Source organism: Gossypium hirsutum, chromosome A13 (assembly GCF_007990345.1).
Source record: "Gossypium hirsutum isolate 1008001.06 chromosome A13, Gossypium_hirsutum_v2.1, whole genome shotgun sequence".
NCBI lineage: Eukaryota > Viridiplantae > Streptophyta > Magnoliopsida > Malvales > Malvaceae > Gossypium > Gossypium hirsutum.
This window is the reverse complement of record NC_053436.1, coordinates 98011656-98024598: the sequence shown is the minus strand read 5'-3', so window position 1 is coordinate 98024598 and position 12943 is coordinate 98011656. Positions and strand designations below refer to the sequence as shown.

The 12943-nt window shown below is 31.6% G+C and overlaps 2 protein-coding genes across 2 annotated transcripts; one reads left to right on the top strand and one right to left on the bottom strand.

Moving 5' to 3' along the window:
- The first annotated feature begins 5625 nt into the window (after positions 1–5625).
- Positions 5626–7034, top strand: LOC107895319 (serine/threonine-protein kinase BLUS1). Its single transcript, XM_016820631.2, has one exon. It carries the CDS (start codon positions 5776–5778, stop codon positions 6961–6963), a length of 1188 nt encoding a protein of 395 aa, XP_016676120.2. The 5' UTR covers positions 5626–5775; the 3' UTR covers positions 6964–7034.
- A 111-nt stretch (positions 7035–7145) lies between these two features.
- LOC107895317 (uncharacterized) lies at positions 7146–11990 on the bottom strand. The gene is made up of 7 exons (XM_016820630.2): positions 11708–11990; positions 11496–11629; positions 10771–10957; positions 9801–9941; positions 8673–9329; positions 8295–8474; positions 7146–7490 (listed from the first exon to the last, which is right to left on the bottom strand). Exons 1-7 carry the CDS (start codon positions 11972–11974, stop codon positions 7314–7316), a joined length of 1743 nt encoding a protein of 580 aa, XP_016676119.2. The 5' UTR covers positions 11975–11990; the 3' UTR covers positions 7146–7313.
- Between the last annotated feature and the right edge of the window lie 953 nt (positions 11991–12943).

Genomic DNA, 12943 nt, shown 5'->3' with positions numbered 1-12943 from the left:
ATTTTTCACTCATGAAAGTTCTTCACTTTAATATTAAAGTAAAAATATTTTGAATTTTAAAATTAATTTTCATTTTATGCGGATGTGAATTTGATGAGAATTATTTATTAAATAGAAAATAACATTATGTTTTTTAAAAATTAAGACAAATAATATTTTAAAATTTCTTGAAAGTACTTTGAAAATTTTGATTACTCTTTTTAAAATTTTATGTTGATGTTAAAGTGTATATGATTTCCATTACATCATCAAGAAATTGATATATGAGCTTGAAATTCAAAATAATTTTACTTTAATAATAAAATCAAGAATTTTACACATAAAATCATAGTTTAAAGCTTATTTAATTAAAAATAATAATCTAAAGGCTTGTTTAAATAAAATATAATAGTTAAGGATTTTTTTTTAAAATATATTACTGGATCAAATTAAAATATAATATAATCATAAATAGAATGATAAAGGACTTATACCTAATTTTTTTTATTCATATAATTTTGAATTCAATTCTTAAATTACCCCTTCCCTAATTGAAAAATGATTTTTTTTCTCAATTAATTATTTATTTTACGGTAAAAAAATTCAATATTTAACTATTGAAATTATAATCTTAGCATTAAAATTATTTTTAATAATATAATTATTATGCATTCATTATTACATACCAAAAATAATGGTAATGAATATTATAATAACTAATTTTTTTTAAATTCAATTTCTGATCTAACGAGCCGAACTCGAATAATAATAAATTTTAGTTTGATATATTATATAATTTTTAATTAATTTTGTGAATTTTTTTCTTTGAAATTTATGACTTTAAAAGATGTGAAGCAAAAGAATATTAGAGATGAATTTTAACATAGCCTAGAGAATTTTTTATTAAAAAAAAAGAAGAATAATTTTTAAAATTACTTTTGTAAATGTAATCAACTCACTGTCGGTGATAAAATATTAACTAATTTGTATCTTAATTTAATATTTGATGTTTAAGTTTAACATAAGAAAAAGAAAATTAAACTATCAAAATTAATGAAAAATTAAATAACGTGTTTTGAAATTAAAACATATATAAACCTAAAATAAAATAAAAGATTTATCTCACTTCCTTAAAATAATATTTATCTAACTTTTACAATTAAAATACCTATTAAAATCAAATCTATATATTGGGTTGTTAATTGTAACCATGCTTTCGATAATTATTCATTTTTTATATTGAGTTATGGGGTATATGGGATAGTTTACTCCTGTTACAAAAAAAAAGGGACATGATATGTGACACCCCTAACTTTTATCTGTTGCCAGAATAAGGTTACGGAGCATTACTAGACTTTACGGACTAATTACGAATATTTCATTACCTTTATTATACAGATCAAGAATCAACCATATAATACTCATATTGTTCCTTTGATGGGCCCTCAAGGCCCAAAATACACTTTATAAGTGAATCGGGACTAAACTAGACACTCAGGAAATTTTTCCCAAAATATTAAAATTTTTCTTAGGAACAAGGGACACACGCCCATGTCTTAGATCATATGGGCATTCGATGTGAGGCACATGGTCGTGTCCTAGCCCGTGTTCAAATTAGGGTAGCTACTGACTTGGGTCACACGGCCAACCACACGCCCGAGTGCTAGGCTATGTGCAAAGTGCAGAGGTCACACTGCTAAGCCACACGCCCGTGTGCTAGGCCGTGTGTAAAAACCTAGGCATTCTGTTTTGAAATTTTAAGGTGCAGGGGACACACGGCCGACCATACGCCTATGTGCCAGGCCGTGTGACACACACAACTAAGACACACGCTCATGTGGACGAAAATAAGTCATTTTAAAGCCACTTTTCTCACCCTTTATGATATCAACCTATATATAACATTTCAATAAATCAAATAGCCTCAATCAAGCAAACAAAACAAGCCAAATTCATATTTTATACATCCCATAACATTACAAAACTAATTACCTAAGCTTACTATATAGTTCAATTCATTAATTTACCAAAATTTACTACTAGTTACATGCATACAAATATGTATACATATGCCATTCATAACCATACTTCAAATTTAGTTCTTTTCTACAGCAGCCTTATACATGCCATATAAACCATAGAATGTATAACAAAAATTTACTGGAGCAATCTAGATAGTGTGACCTGATGTGTTGATCCGACCCTCCGATTTCACGTTAATCTACAAAGACATTAAATAACACAAGTAAGCTTAATGAAGCTTAGTAAGTTCATTAGGTTAAACTTTGATCTTACCGAACTTAATATAATAAACTAAATTGTAAATAAATCATGCATTCTCCCTGTCAAACACAACATAAATTAATGAACACATTTCCATCAGATCAATAACATTATTAATCAATATATCTTTCAATTCATTCACATAAGTCTTTTGCCAATTTCTTACAGAATCAATGAATGATTACGGATGTGAGTACATCGTATTCTTTGTGCCATAGTCCAATTATGGTCTTACACATGCATTGCCATGGCCTGTCCATGGTCTTACATTCATAGTACCATAACCCAGTTATGGTCTTATCATCATAATGCCATAGCTCAGCTATGGTCTTGTATTTAATCACCGCCATGGTCTTACGTTCGTAATACCATAACCCAATTATGGTCTTTTCCGTCAATTCATCCTTTACATTAATGCCATAGCCCAGATATGGTCTTACATATAAACTTGCCATGGTCTAACCATGATTTTATCCGTCAATTCGTCCTTTGCCACAAAACGAATATACTCAATCAGCATTCCACTCGTTTTGAACATTTATTTCAATTTCATAATTCAACAATAATTTTATTTTCAACATTAGACATGAATAAATACATAAGAACATTCACTAATATAATAAATAAACATAAAAATTTTAACCATATAACCTTACCTGAGGTAGATTTGTAGAATTTGTAGTAGTTAGGGACTATTCTGCTAGTTTCCCTTTTTCTCGTTAATCTACAGACTCTTGATCTAAAATGTAAAATTATTCATTCATTAACACATATTTCAATTCTAGTTCACTTCACAATTTATACTCTTCAATTTTTGAAATTGCACAAATACTCTACCTTTTATAATTTTTTGCAATTTAGTCCCTCATCAATTAGCCTATCAAATAAGCTATTTTTTCTCAATTAATACTTTATCTAAATATTCTAAGCTATTACACAGCTTTTGATAAATAAATTTAATACCAAACCCTAGGATTTAATCTTTTCACAATTTAGTCCTAAAATCAATTTCTATTGAAATTACTTAATAAAATCATCATATGACAAAATTAAAGCTTAAATTCTATGTTAAATCATCATAAACATCCAGAACTCATCAATGGAAACATTCAAAATTACCCATGAAATCAAAACTAATGAAATAGACAATTGGACCAAGTTGTAAAAATCTTAAAAACACAAAAATTTCAAAAAAAAGAGCAAGATTTGAACTCACATGATGAAAAAAAATATGAAAAACCAGCTTCTAAGGACCTTCTATGGTGTTTTTGGCTGAAGAAATATGAAGAAATGTCTACAGGTTCAATTTAGTCTCATTTTTAACTATTTAATTTTATTTCATTTCCAATTTTACCCCTTGTTCACACCATTCCTTTAATTTTTCTTTGCTTATGCCGTCTAGCCTCCCACTTTGGGCTAATTTGCCCTTTTAGTCATCCTTTACTAAACACTTAAACTATTTAATCATTTTAGCAAGTTTTACATCTTTTTCAATTCAGTCCTTTTTAATTAATTAATTATTAAAACGTTAAAATTTTCTAACGAAACTTTAATACTAACTCAATGATACACCGTAAATATTTATAAAAATATTTACGACTCGGTTTATGAAATTGAGGTCTCGATTCCTCGTTTCCGAAATCATTTTACCTAATAAATTCTTCTAAATCATATATTACTAATTCAAAAATATTCTAAAATCATATTTAATTTATAAATAATAATTGGGCTATATATGATAAGGCTTTGGTGCAAGCAGATCGCTTGAAGGTGGTCAAAACTATCCAAGAAGGTGACTTCGTGTCTTCGAATTTGGCTTTACTTCAACGAATTAAGCAGTTATTATAGAGTAAGGACCATTAAGTGATAAGGCATGTGCCTAGGGAAAGCAATCAAGTCACTAATCTTATTGTCACATTGTCTTCTGATGGGAAAGAGGTAAAGGCGAATCCAAGGGGGCTGGCAAAGGCTCCCCCCCAAAATGGAAAAATGTTGTTTTGATCATTTAGAAAAATTTTAAAATTTTAAATTAGTAAAGATAAAATTGCACTTTGGCCCCCTAAAATTATGAAAATTTAATTTAATCCTTTAAAAATTATAACATATAGACTATTAAAAATTAAAATTTTATTTTGGCCCCTCCTAAAAAAAATTTCTGACTTCGCCTCTGCAAGAAAGGTATGCAGATAATTGAAGATGTGCCTGGGGAGTTCTTTGACACTCTTAAACGAGATAAGGCTTCTGATACTTTTGTTCATTTTAGCCTAATATATATATATTTCATATTATTATTCACAAAAAAAATTATTCTAAATAGAGTATATATATATATACATGTCAATAGAATTAAAGCAGCACTAAACATAACAAATGATCTCAACATTACATGTGATGGGATTAGAGATCCAGATATCTCAATTCTGCATAATGTAACTCAAACATGAATACTTAAGGACTTACAATCTTTGTCTTAACTAATAATGACAAGGTCTCATTGCTTGAATATTTGTTGAGAGAATGAAATTATTAAAAAAGAATAATTCATAATAATTTAAAAATATTTGGTATAAATTAATAATATTTAATATAGTTTAAATTTATTTCGTATAAAATAAAATAAATGTAAAGAAAATTACTAACCCATTTAAAAAAAAATGTAATCGACCCAAGACTTGATTTCTAGTTTAGCATTCTCAAATTAATATATTTAAAGTAGAAATAGAGAAATATATTTAAAGTAGAAATAGAGAAAGGAAAATGTTTGGGCACCATTCAATAAAAAGATAATTATATATTAAATTATTATCAATTTCTTCTAAATTCCCCTCATATTCAATAGAAAGATAATTAATGATTATAATTTTTTAATACAAATTATATTAGTATATTATTAATTACTGTAATAATATACTGGTATGACTATTTATGTTTAGTAATATGACTATAGTTGGCCATAATAAAAAAGTGGGGAAGTATCTTGCTTCAACTAAAACCATATCTTTGGTTCATGCTTAACAATATTTTAATATTTTTATTATTAGATTAAATTTATATAAAAAAATTAAATAGATGAAATTTTAATAAAAATTGAATTACACCCATTGAAACATTATTAATTTCGTTCCAACTTTAATTTTGCTTTCAACTTCTTTTAATTATATTAAACAATTGAATAAGATTATTTTAGATTAAAAATGGTTTATTTAAATTATATTTAAAAACGTAAATGCTTATAATTCAAAAAGCCCAAATAATTGGTATCTATTAAAAGGCTTTTATTATTATTATAATTATTATTATTTTGCAGGTCAAATTCCCATTGACTTGGTCAAATATCTAAACTACCCCCTCCTATGATACTGAATAAGAGTTTGAGATATATTAGTATTTATAGAACATCCTTCAAGTTATTTGGAAAAAAAAACTTGCTATCCAATCAGATAATTAACTTAGGGAATTTTCAAAGCAAATTTGTTCATCAATCTGGGTTTTTCAACCGGATTCACCAACACTATGGCTGATGTTCAAAGGATTTACTCTGCTAACCGTTTCGATTATGTGCTTCTGGATGAGATAGGCAATGGCGGCAGCGCTACGGTATATAGAGCCTTCTACCTTCCTCTAAACGCCGTGGTGGCCGTCAAGTGCTTGGATCTGGATCGCTGCAACAATGGTAGCCTGGAAAACATACGCCTTGAAACTCAGACGATGAGTTGCGTTGATCACCCCAATCTCGTCAGAGCGTATTCGTCATTCGTTGTAGATCGTAACTTGTGGGTGGTGATGCCGTTTATGTCGGTGGGTTCTTGCTTACACGCCATGAAGAAAGCTCATCCCAATGGGTTAGAAGAGATCGAGATTTGTTTTAAAGAAACCCTCAAGGCTTTGGATTATCTCCACCGACAAGGACATATCCATCGGGATGTCAAAGCCGGCAACATATTGGTCGATAGCAATGGCGCCGTTAAACTTTCTGATTTTGGGGTTTCGGCTTGCATGTTCGATTCAGGAGATAGGCAACGCTGCAGAAATACTTTTACGGGGACGCCTTGTTGGATGGCACCCGAAGTTATGCAAGCAGAAACTGGGTATGATTCTAAAGCTGATATATGGTCGTTTGGGATAACAGCGTTGGAACTCGCCCACGGTCATCCACCATTGTCCGAATATCCGCCGTTGAAGGTGCTTCTCATGACGGTACAGAATGCTCCTCCAAGACTTGGTGATAAGAAATTCTCCAAGTCCTTTAAAGACATGGTGGCCATGTGCCTGGTGAAAGATCCCAAGAAGAGGCCTACTGCAGGGAAATTGTTGAAGCACTCATTTTTCAAGCATGCCAAACCTCCTGAGCTTTCTCTGAAGAAGTTATTAGCTGATTTCCGGCCGCCGCTAAATCCTGTGAAAGTCCTTCAGATTCAGAACAGTGAATCTGCACAACAACTATCTTCGAAGAATATGGCATCTGCAGCAGAATATGAAGCAAGATCAATGAGAGAGTACCCAAAGGGAATTAGTGCCTGGACTTTTGATATTCAAGAGTTGAAAGCACAAGCGTCAACTCTGCTGCTTGATGATGATAATGATGAAACCTTGGAATCAAGACTTGTTGATAACTACAGGGATGGATTGACAGTAATGGGGCAATGCAACCAATTGTTCCCGCTGAAATGCCAAACTCTTACGAAGTCAGCACAGTTTTAACTATTACATTCTGTTTATTGGTATCGTATCAATGTTAACTTTTTGACAGATTTTTACACATTCTTATATCATGTCATGTTGTGTCAAACGTTACTTTTTTTTTTTTTCTCAATGTTAAATTCATATCCTATGATCATGTTGTATCCAACATTATCATGTAATCGAGAAAGGGCACAGCTATAGATGTAGACAAGAATGAAGAATCTCTTGTTCCAAAAAAAGAAGGCTTAACCATCCCCAGTAATATAATATATATAATTGAGTACTGAATATACGACATCAATGTTAGAGACAACACTGTCAAAGATGACATGTTCTGGATGCATTACCATCATGGAGTTTCATGTATATTAGAAGATGTAAGGGTTGAGCCTCTCAATATCCTGGCAGTGAATACAAGTCCAGGGTAATAAAGGAGGATCAAGACAGTATCTATGGATATTTCGTATCTGACAAAAATGACAGCTGATAAGAAGATCCTCGGGTTCTCGCAGACGGCACTTGATGCAAACAGAAGCTGCTGAGGACTGCAAAAATAAATGGCCAAAAAATGTACAAAATCAATTCAGTAGAATCGAACTACAAAGTACCATAAGAATGCAAAGTTTTTAGTGTCAGCAAAGTGCAAGCAACTAAGAAAAATGGATGAAATGCTAATTTACTTGGACTGAGGTGTGAGTGTATGTGTCTGACACAGAAATGTCCAATTTTGTGTGTTAATGTATTAGAAGGGTCCTCGGAGAACAATATGCCCATACTCGTATCTAAATATATGTTAAGACAGATGTTTGACGCAGATACTTTAAGAAAAATGAAAGTCAGAGAAACATAGATGACATATAATGTAACAGTGGTGGCTCTACTGAAAATACTAGTTTTGCGTCGCTGACTATGCAAGATAACGATAAACTTTTCACATCCATTGGCAGTGCAGCACAGAAGAGTTTTCAGAAAATAAAATATCTTCTCAATGGAGAAGCCTTGTTTGGATAGGGTCAAAACCAATTTTACATTTGTCTAGCATCTCTTTAACCGTGTTGTGCCGTAAATCACACAAAATGAAATGCCATCAACTCTAGATGATAGGCATACACTTAGTAATACCTAATTATGTACACCAGTTTATGCTTGTGATCGTGTTTGTTCCATTTAGCCTTTCCAAACCTCTATACCATGTAATTGCATTTTTCCCTTTCAATTTTCATCAACCACCAGAGCCACCTAAGTGTCCTATTTCTGATTTTAAAATGCTATGCAGAAACAGCATAAAGCATGGCTTAATGCCACAAAGATACAAGCAATATAACTTTTAGTATTAGAGTATCCACTACCTGAGCACCAAAACCAGTTCTTTCTTGATCAGAAATAACAGAAACATCCAATGTTGATGTGGCACAAGGAATGGTTTGGGAGAAAATCTTTTGATCTGAGATGGCTGCATCCTCCACTTTTGTGATGCTCATGAAAATTGCCTTGCACAAGGGACAACATGGAGCCTTTCTCCTTGAAGTCTACATGCACCACAATTAATATAAGAACACTTTCAAATTGGATCAAGTTCAAGATAGGACATTAGGGGAAAAAACGATATAACTTGAAGTATAATCATAAAACACTAACCTAGCATTCATGTAGGATACTAATAATAATTAAGGGAGTCCCAGCAAAAATACATATGAATTAAAAAGAAGAAGAAGAAGAATGTTTACCATTTTGTCAGCCCATTCTTGGATACATGAATAACAAAATCGATGTCCACAAGGCAAAACCCCTCTTGTTGGACTAAACTCAGTCCAACATATAACACAAGATAAATTCATTGATGTGGATAATCTGGAAGTAACATCTTGGTTCTCTCTCTCAGCATCAGAGCACCTATCTGGTGAAGTTCTTCCAGAGACAGGTTGTGCACCCTTCCCTGGTGAAGTTAAATCATTGGAAGGAGGTCCCTTATTCCTCAATTTGATCTCCTCAACTTCTTCAATTTCTTCATCTAATCTGATATGCTCACTGAAGTCACGATAAGATGGTCCTCCAATTTGAGATAAACTAACAATCCTATCAAGCGAATGCCCAGATGGACTTGTAACTCCAACGTATGGCTTATGTACTCTGAGGGGTGGATGGCACTCTTGGTCAGAGTCTGAAATGTCAAACACTACTGATTCTCTATTGACATTTTTCACAAGCCTCCGTCCTTTTCTCTTAGAAGATTCGGCCAAAGAAGTGCCTCTGCTACCATTAGGAATATCTCTTTCTTCCCTCATCAGCTGAGCGGAACAATGAGCACTTGGTTCTTTGTTCTTTGAGATCTTCCTTTTGTTCCTCATTGGAGGCACCGAAGCATAAGAAAACAACTCTTCATGCTTTTCAACCGGATAAAGCAAAAAAGCAAAGTCAAGAAAATATGACCTGGGCAATTATTCCTTAAAAATCCATACAATGACATAAAATTTGAAGATTTAGTTTTTAACTTCAGCACAAACCTCAAGAATATTACTGGTTACCTTTAAAAAAGATATCTAAACTCATATTGCAGATTAAAGTAACCAACTCAGATAGTAGATTTTTTTTCAAAAGAATGTTGAAGTTAGTAAACAGGTGACCTTTTTACCCTATTCCGTATGGAACTTGTATAAGTCAAAGACTAATGAGTGAAAGATAAAATGCTATAAATGAACAAGGTTAAAATAGTAAACCATGAATACTTCCATTTCCAATTAAGGCTGTCAAGAAATTTAGAATAACAACTAAAACTATATAATATCCTGTAACAAGTTAAGAAAATATCTTGAAGAATTTGAATGAAGAAAAAACAAGACAATAGCACTCGTTACCTCCTCCCGAGAAAATCCAGTTGAACTAGTCTCCTGAAAGCAGTTGCTACCACTAAACAAATTTTCCTCCGTCGGAGACTTTCTAAATGCTTTAGATTTCAGTTTATGGGAACTGTTTCTCCCATGCTCTTGAAAAAGATTCTGCAGAAATTAAAATGAATCACAAAAACATGTAAAATTGAAAATTAGTAATAAAATGCTAAAAAAATGCTTTTACCAATGTTATAAAGCAGAGATTCAAAACAAAAAAAAAACATAAATAGATGATAAAAGCTAGACAGTAAAGACCCTTAGAAATATGTCAGGCCTCTTAATATCACTTATATCTTAAGTCAATAAGGATAATTGCTAATTCAGAGCTCAACTAACAAAATATTCCCCCTTTTGATTCCATCAATTCTCACATGAATGCACACACTCAAAATTCATGTGCAAAAACCATCTAAACAAAGGTTTCAAGTAAAGATCCTTAGAAGAAATATGTCAGGCTTCTTAATATCACTTATATCTTAAGTCAATAATGATAATTGCAAGTCAATAATTCAGAGCTCAACTAACAAAATATTCCCCCTTTTGATTCCATCAATTCTCACATGCATGCACACATTCATAGTTCATGTGCAAAAACCAAACAAAGGTTTCAAGTAGAAAATTTTCTTTAGTCTCTCGTACAAATATTTACAGTTCTGGCAAGAAGAACAGAAAAGCCCAAAACCAAATCAATCCTGGAAGTGCATGTTCAACAAATCCATAATTCACTTATGCAGGGCCATCAACTCATCTGACATACTTTACAGCACTAATTATCAAGCACAGCTCCTATGAAATTGTCTAACTGAAAGAAGCACTAACTAATTTTATACCCTGACAATGAATTCTTCTGTGGTGTGTGCTAAACAGAAAGAAAGAATCAGGAAAAAAGGCGAGGCAAGGAAAGAAAGTAATGAGGCAGAGAAGTTTATGTAATCACCTCATCCAACAATGCAGATTTGGACCAACCAGATAAGCCAGAAGCTCCACGGTCAACATCAGTTGTTTCATTTCCAACCCCATCATGAACATTAGATTTGTCAGAAAACACTTTGCACTTCTTAGTCAAGGCATCTCCCTTAGCAACATCAGGAATCTCCAGCAACAAAGGTCCCATTTCTTCTCCACTACAAAGAAAGTTTGAAGGATTCTATTAGCAAACTGCTCACAGATGAACTGATCTGAGGTGCTAACTTGAAAAATACACTTTTAAAATACAGTTCTCATCAAATTCTAGAGAAATTATGCATCAAATAAATATATAAACACACATTTCTATCAATGACAAGAACCATAAATAGTAGTCTAGTATTCAGTACTCTGTCTGGAGAGGAAATAGGAAAAAATAAAAAAACAAACGGTAGATTCACACCTTTCCATCCTCCCAAAATTGAGTTCATCCATAACCAATGAATTAAAAAGCTCCTTCTCCTAACACTTAACCATTTTATGTTTAATATTATTCTTAAAATTTTTGAGGTATCATTGTCAGCCTCTTCTACCAAAATTAGAAAAAAAAATTGAATTTCATCAATCCCATTTAACATAACAACCCAAGCAAAAAACCATAATTTCATATTAAAAAAAAAATAAAAGATCCATTTTTTCAAATCCATCAATAAAAAAAATTCCCAACAGTTAAAAACTAAAAGAGTAAATTAATACCTTCGCAACATATAAGGACCCTCAGGCAAACGCTTTCCTTCCTTTATACAATCTTCAATCCATCGATGATTTACGATTATCGTCTTTAACTTCTTAGCAAGCTCATATTTCCTTCCTTCAAATCTCCAACATACCTAAATTCCAAATAAATTTAGTTTTCCCCATTTTCCCTTTAATTTTTTTTTAAAGTACTAAGAGAAAAGGAAACAAACCAAATGAGTGGTTGATTGAGTCAAACAGCCGATATAACTGGCACCGGCAATAGATATGAGCTTGATTAGGTTGAACCGCTCCAAGCCGTGGTATCCACTCACCGTTGCCACCACTGGTTCCATCTTTTTCCTTTTCCTATAGTCCTTTAGTCTTTTAGATGAATTTTTTTTTTCACGGAAAATAATGTTTGTTAACCGGGAAAATGGAGATTTTAAAAGTTTTCGGAGAGGGAAAAGGGACGGCATTCCCAGCCATGAGCCCAGCATAATTTGGGCCGTGAAGCAAGAGGTATGGTCAGGACCACGAGCTAGTTTTATAATTTGTTTGTTTCACTAAAAACCATTTTCAAAAATAATTTTTGAAAAATGGGTTGATTTAAAATAATATCTTTTATGAAATCTGTAAAGTTTAAGTCGTGTAGTGAAAAAAATAATTAATGTGAATAATTATCTTTTTTTATTGCTTAAATAGTTTTATATAAAATGTTTTTAGTTTGTTTGATAAATTTTTCGAATTTTGTTTTTTTTAATGATATTTTTGAATTTTGTTTTTAGGTAAGTAAATATAACATTCATTATATTTGTTACAAAATATTACAAATGTATTTTTTTTAACAATCAAAACTTATTTTATAGCAATATAAAATTTTATAATAACTATTACCTTAGATGTAATCAATGCTTAACGAAAACGTAATTCTGACTTAGACTACTCACAGACAATGTTGTTTGAATCGGACTAGATCGATTGGACCAAAAATTGATTTAGAGAAAGTCATTAGATCGATTGATTCGGGAATCGATACAAACCACTTGAACCGAGCATAAAAATGGTTGAATCAAATGATTGAATCAGATTTTTTTTAATGGTTTGTTTAATTGAATTGGACAAACCAATGAACCGGTAGACTGATCGATTTGATAATTAATTTGATTATGAAAACCTTGCTCACAAAGTTCTCGATATACATTTACTTAGTCAATCAAATTTATTGCTTTACTTACCACGACAAATGTCAATTTTAGAAAGAAAAAAAATATTTTTTGTAGCGTCAACTTTAACATATTTTTCAAACAATTTTCTAACAAAGTCTACCACCACTCTTGTAATACCCTAAAAGTTGCTACAGTAAAAAAGTAAGATATTATATTTGATACAATAAAATGAGGAAATAAAGTGACAAAAAGGGAATGTTTGAGTTATGTCAAAAAATCTATTTAGGAAATATATTATGA

Coding starts and splice junctions, on each gene's coding strand:
- LOC107895317 (XM_016820630.2), bottom strand. CDS start 11,974: ATGCTGGGCTCATGGCTGGGAATGCCGTCCCTTTTCCCTCTCCGAAAA. Junction 9,942..10,770: donor AATCTGCATTGTTGGATGAG/GTGATTACATAA, acceptor TAATTTCTGCAG/AATCTTTTTCAAGAGCATGG. Junction 9,330..9,800: donor CTGGATTTTCTCGGGAGGAG/GTAACGAGTGCT, acceptor CCGGTTGAAAAG/CATGAAGAGTTGTTTTCTTA.
- LOC107895319 (XM_016820631.2), top strand. CDS start 5,776: ATGGCTGATGTTCAAAGGATTTACTCTGCTAACCGTTTCGATTATGTG.